The sequence below is a fragment of the Dromiciops gliroides genome, chromosome 1, assembly GCF_019393635.1.
Source record: "Dromiciops gliroides isolate mDroGli1 chromosome 1, mDroGli1.pri, whole genome shotgun sequence".
In the NCBI taxonomy this organism is placed as follows: Eukaryota; Metazoa; Chordata; class Mammalia; order Microbiotheria; family Microbiotheriidae; genus Dromiciops; species Dromiciops gliroides.
Window position 1 is genome coordinate 305,673,260 of NC_057861.1, and position 11,829 is coordinate 305,685,088.

The 11,829-nt window shown below is 37.7% G+C and overlaps 1 protein-coding gene across 1 annotated transcript; it reads right to left on the bottom strand.

Moving 5' to 3' along the window:
- Nucleotides 1-1,310: 1,310 nt before the first annotated feature.
- ST8SIA3 (ST8 alpha-N-acetyl-neuraminide alpha-2,8-sialyltransferase 3) lies at nucleotides 1,311-11,336 on the bottom strand. Its single transcript, XM_043979295.1, has 4 exons — nucleotides 10,766-11,336; nucleotides 9,066-9,188; nucleotides 5,863-6,420; nucleotides 1,311-2,546 (listed from the first exon to the last, which is right to left on the bottom strand). The coding sequence occupies exons 1-4, from the start codon at nucleotides 10,942-10,944 to the stop codon at nucleotides 2,264-2,266; spliced, it is 1,143 nt and encodes a 380-aa protein (XP_043835230.1). The 5' UTR covers nucleotides 10,945-11,336; the 3' UTR covers nucleotides 1,311-2,263.
- Between the last annotated feature and the right edge of the window lie 493 nt (nucleotides 11,337-11,829).

The window sequence follows — 11,829 nt, forward strand, 5'->3', positions numbered from 1 at the left end:
CAGATTTTTCACTGGCTAATTTCTGACTTGAGCAAAAAATCTCTGATCATAATGACTTTGGGTGGTTCTCTGGAGGAAACAAAACCCAAACAGACTATCTCTCTAGGTTCAGGCAGTGTGTATTCAGGCATCTTTCATAGCTGAAGTTGGAATTCTTTTTAGACATAATCTACACATCAAAGAGAGGGCTTGATTTGATTCTCCCATCTCAGCAATTATTTTTGAATCATATTTGTAACATTGCAGTCTAGGGAATACAAAAAAAAATAGATGTGATTTATGGGAAAGAGTGAGCTGTCTCCCCCATACAAATTATAAATGTGCTTGATTGGCATTTAGAAAGAAAGAAGAAATATCATATTAAAATTTAACTTCCACTTGGCCAGACTGCTGCCCAGACTAGAAGAAAGAACCATTCAGGAAGAAACCTGCAATCTTAAATAACAGTGATTTCTATGTTTGGGTTAGAAATAATGAAAAATGGATGGACCAAAGCCATGCTGTCATGGTAGGGTCTATACAGCTTTACAAGAAGATAATTTTGTCCAAGATCCTGGAATTGCCCAAATTGCACAACTGTTTTTCCTCCTGAATAATTCATAAATTGTAGCTATAATAGATCTGATTTGGATCTATTGGAAAGAAAAAAATAAGACCCAGAATTCACTTGGTAAAGAAAGATCAGGAATCCTTACTTCTCTTGGAACAAAACAGTCACCTATGAGACAATAGTGATGGAAACACTGTCAATTAAAGCCCCTAAACCCAACACTAGTTTGAATACTGCATATTCAGGGTCCTGGTCTGAGGTGGCCCTGGGAAAAAGAATCAGACAGTCCAAAAAGGCTCTCCCTTTCTACCACTCTCCAACATCCCTTGTTCTAGAGAACATCATTCTAATAGTCTTGTAGCCCCTGAGGAGGGCAGTTCATGTGACAAAGCAGTTTAGGTTGAACAGACTCATTGTACCAATTATGTGCTTATAAATAATATTCCATCTCTCAGAGGGCCTAAATTCCAAAGATATCTGCAACTATATTCTGAGAAACTCTCAGAACCACAATCCAGTTTGGCTTGAAGGATCATGAATGGAGCCCAGGTTTAAATGCCCTTGGTTCCTTACCGAATTAATTGCCATTATGCTATTGGCCAACCAAATACAAGAAGCCACTCACGTCTTTAGCTCCCTGTGTAATAAATAGTGAGAGACATGCTGTGTGTCACTTTAGATTCAGAGCTCATGATCTGACCCATAGTGGAGCCCAGCTCATGAGCATCTACTAAGGGGTGTTTTCTGTAGAAAAATAAGGTAACAGAAAATGTATTATAATTTATTCAGTTTGAAAAGAAATTGGATGGAAGCATCAAAGTTACTCAGTATCATGAATGTATCAAGCGAACACGCAACCCACAGTGGAAAAGGCAATTAAATAAGCAAAAGAAAATTCCACACAACAAAGAGAGAGAGTGAAGTAGGTAGGCTATGGAACCTGGTTTTTTTTATCTAATACCAATTTAAAGAGTCTGAACATAATGTTACACAGAGATCCCTCTTGAATTAGCCACAGCAATATGATGAGGAAAGGGGGCTGCCTAGGGGGAAATATGAAGAGAAGGGTGGGGCACCTAGGCAAATTTTTAAATATTAGTTTTTACATATATGCACATACTTGGAATCACAGAAAATTCTGCTCTCCATGATATGCAGGTATTTATTTTGTGTAAAGTAATCACATGTATCACCTTGGCAGTTCCAAGTCTCTGGTAGAAAATAACATGGAGAATGAGGGTGGGGATGTGGCTGTTCTAGTGAAGGAGTGAAGGGGGGCATTTAAAAATCTCTCCTTGGGTGCCTTGTCTCAGCTCTGCCTATATCCTGAGCAGAGCTCAGAAAAGCACCATCTCTAGTTCTACTTAGCACGGAATGCTTGAAATAGACAGCAGTTTCTCTGCTGCTAAAATATCAATATGAAAATACTTTAAAACATATATTTAATAGCATAGCTATAAATGTAAAATTTCTTTCATCAATTCCTTAGAGGTTCATACAGCTCAAAAAAGTGGAGTTTTTGTTGGCCTTGCTAAATGTGCTAAGACTCTTGCAGACCAGTGGGCAGGGCAATAGAGAACACCTTGATTTTTTAAGCTGTGGAAAATAGTTTTAGTAAACATGTGTCCCTAAAAGGGCTCTACTTTTGAAGAATATTCAATTTGGTTTGGGGCACTTTTAAAACAATCATTTGGCACTTCAAGTTTGAAGTTCTTAGGCACAATGTGACAGAGTCAGTTTGGTCAGTCCCTCCTCATGCATTCTGTATAGTAGCTGAAATTCGGCAGGAAGCTGATGGGACTCCTGCCACTTGGTCGTAAATTTGGTTCCTTTTTTGTCATAATAATGGTAAGGAAGGTCTTCCCGAGTGTTGGGGTCAAATCCAAATGGCCAAAATCCATACAAGTGGATCTCTTCACACATTGCAGATGCAAGGGTATACATAAGAATACCTGTGCTCAGTCGTTTGGGTGTCAACCGTTTGTTTTTCCAGTACCTGTAGAATAATAAGCACATGCTTATTTAACGACCCAAGGCTTCATGTCACAATGTGACAGGTCAATACGCCTCAGCTTAGCTAGGTGATAGGTGGATTTCAGACAGTGTAAGGTCTGCTTTTCAAGTTAGAATTTGAAGTGTTCTGTCCTGAAAGTGCTTTAAGATCCCAGTGTCTTAGGGTCTTTCAAAAGAATGAATGCTATGACTTAGTGGATGAGAAGGCAAACAAATCAATTTTTAGACCTCATTTATTAATTGCCTACTATTTGCAAAGCACTATGGTAAGTAACATATAGCACAGTGTTTTGTGTGTACTTGGGGCAATGAGGTAGTATAGTGGATAGAATGATACATTTCAATTCAGTAAGTTTGAATCCTGCCTTAGACACTAGTTGTGTAACCTTAGGGCAAGTCACTTGACCTCTCTCAGCCTCAAGTTTTCTTAGCCATAAAATGAGAATGAGAACAGCATCTATCTCACAGGGTTATTGTGGGATCAACTGAGAACAAATGTAAAGTACCTTCAGTACTTTAAAAGCATTATACAGATACTAGTTATTATTCTTATCATTATTATTATTGAATATTTGATTTTGTCACTCCAGGTTTAGTAGCTCCCTCCACCACTGCAGATCAATCAGTTCATCAATAAGCATTTACTAAGTGACTATTATGTTCCAGACACTATAAAAAGATGAAAATAAAATGGTTCCTGTTCACAAGAAACTTGCATTCTATTCAGAGGGACATGTATATACATATATATATATATACATACATACATACATATATATATATAATTTTTTTTTAATTCAAGGAACTTTTTATAGTGAAAGCACTAGCATCTGGGTGGGGGTGGATCAGGAAAGGTTTCATGTAGGAGGTAGTGCTCAATATGAGTTCTGAAGGAAACTCATCTATAACTAGCAATATGACTTAGTAGCTAAGTCTTAGGGAGTTGCTTAGGTCAAATGACATTCCCAGGCTCACACAGATAGTAAGTTTCACAGGCAAAATCTGAACCTAGGTCTTTCTGACTTTTAGTCCAGGACTCTCTTTTATACTCTCTGTGATTTTCACATAGTAGGAACTTCAGGAACAGTTGTTGAGTGTATGAATGAATGGAACATTATCCATCTCTAAGAATGCATGTGCTCCTAATACACCAGCATCTTTCTGGCATTTTCTTACATTGAATGAGTCTAGTTAGTTCCTTCCCATGCATTCTTCATAGGAACTCAAACTTGACAGGAAGCTGGCAAAAATCCTGTTACTCTGTCACCTGACACTTTGCTGCAACATGGGAACACACAATATACATATATATACAATATATGTATGTGTATAAACATGTAATATATATGCACACATACATTACATCTCTTGATTTTAGAAAGATTATGGACTCTAGCTTTTGTTTACAGATTGTTCAAGCAAATCAAGAGATGTTTGTGAAAGTGATAGTTATGGACAGGGGCAGGCAATGGATTCCCTTTCTTATCTTCTGACCAGCAGCAACTCAGTTGCCTATTACTAAATATGGGTCTAAAAATGGTTTACCCACACCCTCTCTAAATTTAGGGAAAATGCTAACTTATGTTTATTTCATTCCCGGTTAGGAATGACTCTGAAGCCCCCAAAATAACCTAGACTATTATATTTTTTGAATTTTTGTCTATGACTTTCACACTCATTTTTGTCTCATTTGAATTTATGATGGATAAAATTCCATTTCTATCAAACCAACATGTTTAATTTGAGCTTGACCTGGCTGCTGTGGAACTATGTTAAAAATACAACCCTTAAGAGAATTTAGCAAAAATATGATGGTCTTTCTATTGGAGTTCCTAAATCCTTGAAATATCTTACATACTTCCTATGGTATCAAATGATTTACCCTTTATTTTTAGCTGAAAATAAAAGATTTTACATAAATATTTAAAACCCCAAATAAAGATTTTGATTTATTTCCAATACTTCTATTTAGCTGAGATAACTGAAGCTAAAGTGAGAAAGAATCTGTTAGCTAAGTGCATTCTCTATGAAAAAGCTGTCATGGTACCAGAGGTAGGGTATTTTCTATGCAGATGGAAACATTTAGAGTCTCCTTTCTCTTAAACTCTTATTCTGCCTTACAATGTGAGTGAACTGATCATTTTAGGTAGGAAGTTAGACACTCATAAGCTGTTTGAGAAGGACAAGTGGGGAGTTGAGGCAATTTTTCAGGTAATTTAAAATAAGCAAAATCCTTCTGCCTAGGAAAAGCAGAATTATCCAGACAATTATTAATAGTCACTTTGGCTGTTTTCACTTCATAAGTGAGAGAACTAGTAAGCTTCCCACTTTGTTTTTTTCATTAGTTAGTATAAAGAACACGTATTCTTTCAACACATTCAACTTTCCTGAATCCAGTGCTTCCAACCTTATAATAAATGACTTGAAAATGATTAACTCTCTTTTTCTCTCTTTTTTTTGTGGAGCAATTGGGGTTAAATGACTTGCTCAGGGTCACACAGCTAGTTAAGTGTTAAGTGTCTGAGTCTGGATTTGCACTGTGCCACCTAGCTGCCCCTGAAAATGATTAACTCTTAAAGAGTTAATCAACAACTTATTCCCACTAGGCTTACTTATATGTTAATGTAGAGTTTAGACATTTGTGAATGCAGGTAGAAATCTTGGAGAGAGGTATGAAGTTTGAGAAAATACATGAAATGATTATTCTAACCTGAGTAAACACCACTGCTCTGGCTCCTGTTCAACAAGAATTCACAAAAAAAAACTTATTGAGGAACAGTACCTGGAGAATGTTGACTTAGAGAAATGATTCAAAGAAAGGTTTTCATCTTTGGTATTGTTAGGAGAAGTTATGTGGGATTAAAAGATAACCAACAATACATTATTCACCTATGTTTAAATCTAACTCTCAATTATACTGAAGTTGATTGTAAAATTTGCAGAATCCCCAGGTTTTTGGCTTCATCTGGGCTTTGCCTATGCCTCATCCAACAAATTGCATAAAATGGGGGAAATGGGCGCAAAACATGTGCTTTACTAGTCTTTAGGGTTTTTAGCATAAATAGAGATTGAGTATAGAAAAGCAAAGGAGACAAAACACCAGTTTACCCATTGGCTCTTAACAGTTCAAATTAGGAGACAAGCTAAAATGATTCCAATAGCTAGTTACAAGTTGGTCAAATAATCATTTGTGTAAAGTCTTCATAATGACTAATTGTGAATGGCCCTCCCCACATAGATCAAGTAATTAATTTGCTATCTGAGCAAAAGATGGATTAGATGCAGTAAAATATACACACCTGTTGACATGTTGCATTATATTTCCAGGCCAAGCCAATTGCACCTTTAACTGACCTCTGTGTTCAACAAAAAAATCAACTAGTGTCCTGGTGACTGTTGTTGAAGTATGGAAGAAAAATGCAGGGATCCAGAGGATTGCTCCATCAAGCTTTTTTAAGCTGAGGAAAAAGTTGTTACGATCCTGAATAGTCAAAAGGTTGTTGTAATATTTTTCCAGGATGCTAGGGTTGAAGGTGGTAAGGTTGGTTTTCCTTCCAACATCTTTTTGGAATGCCTCAGTGGGGGCAAAATTGCAACGGAAAACAAAATCAGATTTATCTATTTCTTGTCCACATTGGCTCCCTGTCAGGATCCCACTATTTCCAACCACAGTACAAATATTATAATGCTTATTCACAATGGGTGACACATCTGGAAGCAGTGATCGGAAGTTATTGCTAATAGAGAAAACATATTTATGGCTGGAATAATCATAGTGCATCAGCTGTCCAATCCGAACACTATTCTTGGTCAAAGAAAAATTTTTTATTACATCGACATGCTGAAGAATCTCTTTCCTAAAATAAAAAGAAATTCATTAAATGTATCCCATTCAAAACAATTTATTTTCATTTTTATTTCTTCTATACTATTGTTTAATTCAGAAAATAACCATAAGAATCTTGAACCAATGAAAAAATCTATTGATTACTATCATGGTCTTTGGAAGGAGACCAGCATCATATTATAGGATCATGTTAGACCTTGGGTCCAAGTGTTCTAAATGTGCCCTCCATTCTTGATAATAAATTTGGGGCTGGACAATATGCTAACTATAGTATCATATACCAAAACCAGTGACCCAAACTCAATCTGTGCCAGCAAATAATCAATGGGATGGATACAGCTACTATCTGTCATTGGGTAATCATGTTACTCATTTAAGTTGGAGACCTAGCCTTTGTTACATGGGACTGCCTTCTTGCTATTGGATTGCAGTGCAAACAGCATATCAATTACCTCCTCTTTTTTTTTAAATAAAATAGTGCCAAATATCTATGAGAGAGCCAGTACACTATTATATGTTATTGAAATATTAAAATGGTAATAGCAGAGGGAATAGTTAAATATTTAATGAAAAAGAGATGATAATCTCATCAGGAACTTTTGAATAATGAAATAGGGAATTAGGGAATATTGTCCTTTGAGATATAGAAACAAAACTTGGAGAAAATTAAACTTCAGAAAAAAAGAATTATTATAAAACACTGAAAATACGCCTAGTATTCTAGTTTGGACTTCATGATGATTTTTGAGGGGGAAAAAACAAATCCTACATTGTTAAATCATTCAAAATATTTAAGAAAGGCAAGTAACATGTTGCTTTATGGTAAAATCTACACAAAATATCCAGTTAACAAACAAGTTTGAAAGACTTAAGATCACTGACCAACCATAATTACAGAGGACTGATGACAATCCATACTATTTACATTGTGAAAAAGAATAGAATCACGATGCAGAATGATGTTAATATGGACAATACATGGGAATTTATTGCTTTATACATATCAGTTAAAGGATTTTGTTTTTCTTTTAAGTGGGAGGGTAAGAGATAGAGAAAAATAAATGTTTGTTAATTGAAAAATAAAGTGGAAAAAAACCCCGAAAATATTCTGTTGTTTGACTACCTACTGTTATTTGATTTTTAAAATAGAACTGAAAGTAAATGCTATAGACAACAGCACTAGGCCACTGTATTTGATTGTATTAGTTTTATTATACATATTGAATTATAAATCTGTGTAAGGGGAAGTGTGTGATCCTCCAGCCTAGTGTTACTCAAAATAATTTCACAATGGCAAGAGGAATATATGCTCCATTATTTGTTCATTTTTTATGTTATTGACTTAAAATGGAATTTTTGAAGCAATTTTAAAGAAGAAAATGTTTTGAAAGGTTAAATAATCACTAGGAGAGAACATTTTCCTTAGATTAGAAATATGATGAGCAATTGATACAGAACCTAACCAGTTGAAAGTTAGAATCACCTACAAAACTTTTTTAGGTTGTTTTCCAAGAGTTGTATGGAAGCCCTTATTTGGGTTTTTTAGAAAGAATTTATTTTATTATGTGATAATATTTATGCACTGAATTCTTAAAATTGAATGATAGTCACCTAAGATAATATTTTAGGGCAATGCCTTGATGTCACTAAGGAGTTTAGTTGAATTACCCATATTATTTTTGATGGGATATTGTATGTCAATATATAAAAAATGTATGCCCTGGATGGTAGGTGTTATAACCACCATGAACTATTTCATAAACTTAAGGCTTTGTGAAAGTAAGTCTCCACACCTCTAATGAGCACACTAGATGGCTCACATTCCATTTGGCAGTATAATAATCCCACTAAAGTAGTAGCTAAACTCAGGAAGCCAAGTAAAAGCTAGAAATACTGAACATTTAAGTTCTAACTTAAATAAATGATTTCAAATAAATTCTGTAATCTTTCTCTTGAATATTTATTAATAAGTATTAGCCTGATGGTAAGACATAACTAATAAGAATAACCTAGGATCATTTCACCATACATTAAAAGCTATAAGGGTCTAATTATATATATATGTACATATATTGTACTTATATACATGTGTATGCATATGTGTATATATTTGTTAGTTTTACTTACTAATTTTATGTGGTGAATCAGCAGAAATTATTATTTTTCCATTTTCATGAAACAATACATATAATGTAGGTTGCATATAGTTCATTAAGATGGCAAATAAAAAAAACATTTAAATTGTGTGAATTTACCATGCAATTTCCCCAATTTGTGTTGGAATGATATATTATGACCAACAAACATATTTTGGGGTTTTTTGATGTTTTGGGTACTGTTTTATTGGTGTGTTCACCTTATACTATGATTTGAATGTGAAGTCACATTAGAAAGAAGATATTCAAAATAATGTTTCATTGAATTTCATGTAAATTATACAGACCTTTTTCTCTGGTCAGAATTTTGATACTGACATTATTTTCTATTTATGAGGGGGAATCCGATATTAGTATTAATTACAAGTTACTACTTTGTACAGGCCAAGAGAAAGCGCAAAACAAATATGTTCTGACAGCAGGGGAAATTGTTGTTTCCAACCCTTGTCTACAGAAACACATTTTTTTTTTGTTATTTTGTGTTTTCCTCCTATCCTACCTTTGATGTAAAAATGCTGTCCGGTTAAATGTCCACTTAGAAGGTTTCTCCTGGAGTTCCTGTGTCAGAGAATTTGTAATGGGTACAAATGATGGGTCTAGAAACTTCAATGCAAATTGTGACCTGCAAAGAATCATGAGTAAATAAGTAAAATAATGAGCCTCTGCTTTTAGAGCCAGAAGGCCATTAAAGTTCAACTGAGCTGTTTCAGACAGCACTATGCAAAAAAAGTCTCCATATTCCTGTCACACCCCCTCTCCTTTGACTCTTTTTGATTTAACAAAAAAGAAGGAAATATGAGCAAAGACAAACATACATTTAATATCCCCATTGCTCCTGGAGAAATCATAAAATGGCCGTCAAGCATAGAGAACAGGGGGACTGAGACTCAAAAAGGCAAGTAAATGTAAAACATGCACCTAGCCAGTGTAACTCAACGAGTCAGCACCGTGGACAGCGACCGCCCACAAAACTAGGCAGAAATCCAAACCACTTCAACACTCCAGGGCCTGACTTAATTGTTTTTGGAGGGGAAAGGCAGAGGAGAGTGCAGATGGGGGAGGTGGCAAAGGGTGGTCTCCTGCCTTAACCTCTTCCATCTCGAATCTGTTCCTGTTTTAATTCACTGTTTCCGGACAAAGGAGGCCCATTCCCTCAACTTCCACAGACTGTGGAGATCTAACGACAGCCGTGAGCTACTTGAGGGATTGGGCGGGAAAGGCTTCCGAGTGTCTAATCCAGGTCCGGGAATATCAGGGGGTTGAGAGCACAAGACAAAGCTTCTCCTCAGGCGCAACACATACATCTAATGGCCAGATTCTGGACACAGGATTTTGTTTATTCCTGTCATCCCCTTCCCCCAAACAATCTACAGGCTCAGTGTACAAGGAGGGGGTGGGGGATGGGTATGCGAGAAGGGATGGGAGTCGCCAGAATACCTAGGGAAAGTAAGAACGCTTGATAAAGAGCTAATTTAAAGAGCTAAAGAGCAGGTCCTGTCCCCACTGACTTGGACTAGGTATCTGGGGCTGGGGATGCCTAATTCCAGTTTATAGGTTGTTTCCTGGGAGGGGAAGGGAAGCAGAAAGGACTACAGGACTTGGGGCTTTAGTCCCGAAAAAGGTTGCTAACACAGAAGGGGTAGAAAGAAGAAACCCTAAGGGAGTCCTTAGAACAAACCCCCTCATAATTTTTTGTAGGGAGGCGGGGGAGTAAGGGAGAGGGGAATAAGCAAAGCGCCTGCGCCATTTAATCGCCCCTGGACTGACCGTTACCACTGCCATGCCTAACCCTGCAGACCAGGAGTAGGGAGAAAGCTCTTACAAGGCACATATAATCATCCCTTCCCCCTTCCAATTAGCAACTCTCTTTCCCTTCTATCACTCTCATCCCCTCACCGCCACCCCCATTTTGGGGAGAGGAAAGGGGTCACTGATACTGAAAACTCGCAGAAAAGCAATCCGATCGATCTGGCAAGTAGTTATGGGTAGGATTTTTTCTTCCTTTAAATAATAAACAGCGATGATGATCACGCAGTTATCTTGGCGAAAGTGTCTCTGAGATATTAAAATACCATCCTCATCTTATGTTCCCCGCCACCACCAAGCTCCAAACATTTCCTTTCCCGATTCCCCAACCCTAAAATAATAAATAAAGCAGAGGAAAGAAAGAGAGTGAGAAAAATAAATGGCCACACTTACCTAAATCCCGCGTGGAACATATACATTCGGGGCACCCTCGGGCTGGCATACTTGGGAGTGGTGAAGATGTTATCCTTTTTCAAGGACACATAGCTGATCAGAGATAAAATCAGCAAGGCGACGCTGAGCATGACCAGCCCCAGTGCACTAACCACCCGGGCCATTTTGCAATTTCTCATCTTGGGGAAGGCGTAAGTCAGTGAAACCCAAGAAATCGGTCCATTGAGTTGCAAACGGCTGCTTGGGGAAGGGGGGGGGAGCTGGCGAGCGTGGGGGTGCGTGTGTTAGAGGGGTGTGTGTGTATGTGTGCGTGTGAGTGTGTTTGTGTGTGTATGTGTTGCGTGGGGGAGGGGGACGCTGGGCTGTGAGAATAGCGAGAGGGTGGGGGTGGGCAGACAGAGAGAACCCGAACCCCCTAGGAAAGGGAGAGCCGGGACAATGAAGAATTAAAAATAAAATGGAGGGCTGGAGCTACGGTGTCGAAATGGCAGCTGGCTGCGTTGTACGTCTCCTCTCAGCTGCCTGCTCATTCTACACCGTGCGTTTCCAGTGGGGCTGCCATCCCTCTTCGCGGATGCAAGATAAATGTGATTGGAATAATGTTACAATTCGATCTAGGCACAGGATTTAATTAATGAACTCTAATCTTCCAAATAACCTTGGGGTGGGGAGGATGGTGAGAGAGGGGAAAGGAGGGGGCTAAGGGAGAGGAATTAAGGGGAAAATTCATCAGCCCATAACATCGGGCTGTTCAGTACCAGGCTAGATAAAGCTAGGAGGATGAATGTGGGGAGACAGACACCCAAACTTAGTTTAATGGACCATTCATAACTTTATAAATAAATCGCAGAATAGAGAGATAAATAACAGGATTTGCTGCCTCCGAGGATAAACACCAGCTGTGCTCTTCCTGTATATGTAGTGAGAATAGTATTAGTGAGGCATGCACTTAGAAGCTTCTATATTCACTAAGATCAAATCACCCCCACACCACCAAGTAACCCATGTCCCCACACCCTGAACAATCACCAGCCAACCATTGCTGTTATTCCCCCACAAAAAGT

Bases quoted from the DNA above. Each gene is read 5' to 3' on its own strand.
- ST8SIA3 (XM_043979295.1), bottom strand. From the start codon at position 10,944: ATGAGAAATTGCAAAATGGCCCGGGTGGTTAGTGCACTGGGGCTGGTC. The intron at 6,421-9,065 runs GTAGGATAGGAG...TTTTTATTTTAG, and splicing joins ACAGCATTTTTACATCAAAG to GAAAGAGATTCTTCAGCATG. The intron at 2,547-5,862 runs GTGTGTATATTT...ATTATTCTACAG, and splicing joins ATAATGCAACATGTCAACAG to GTACTGGAAAAACAAACGGT.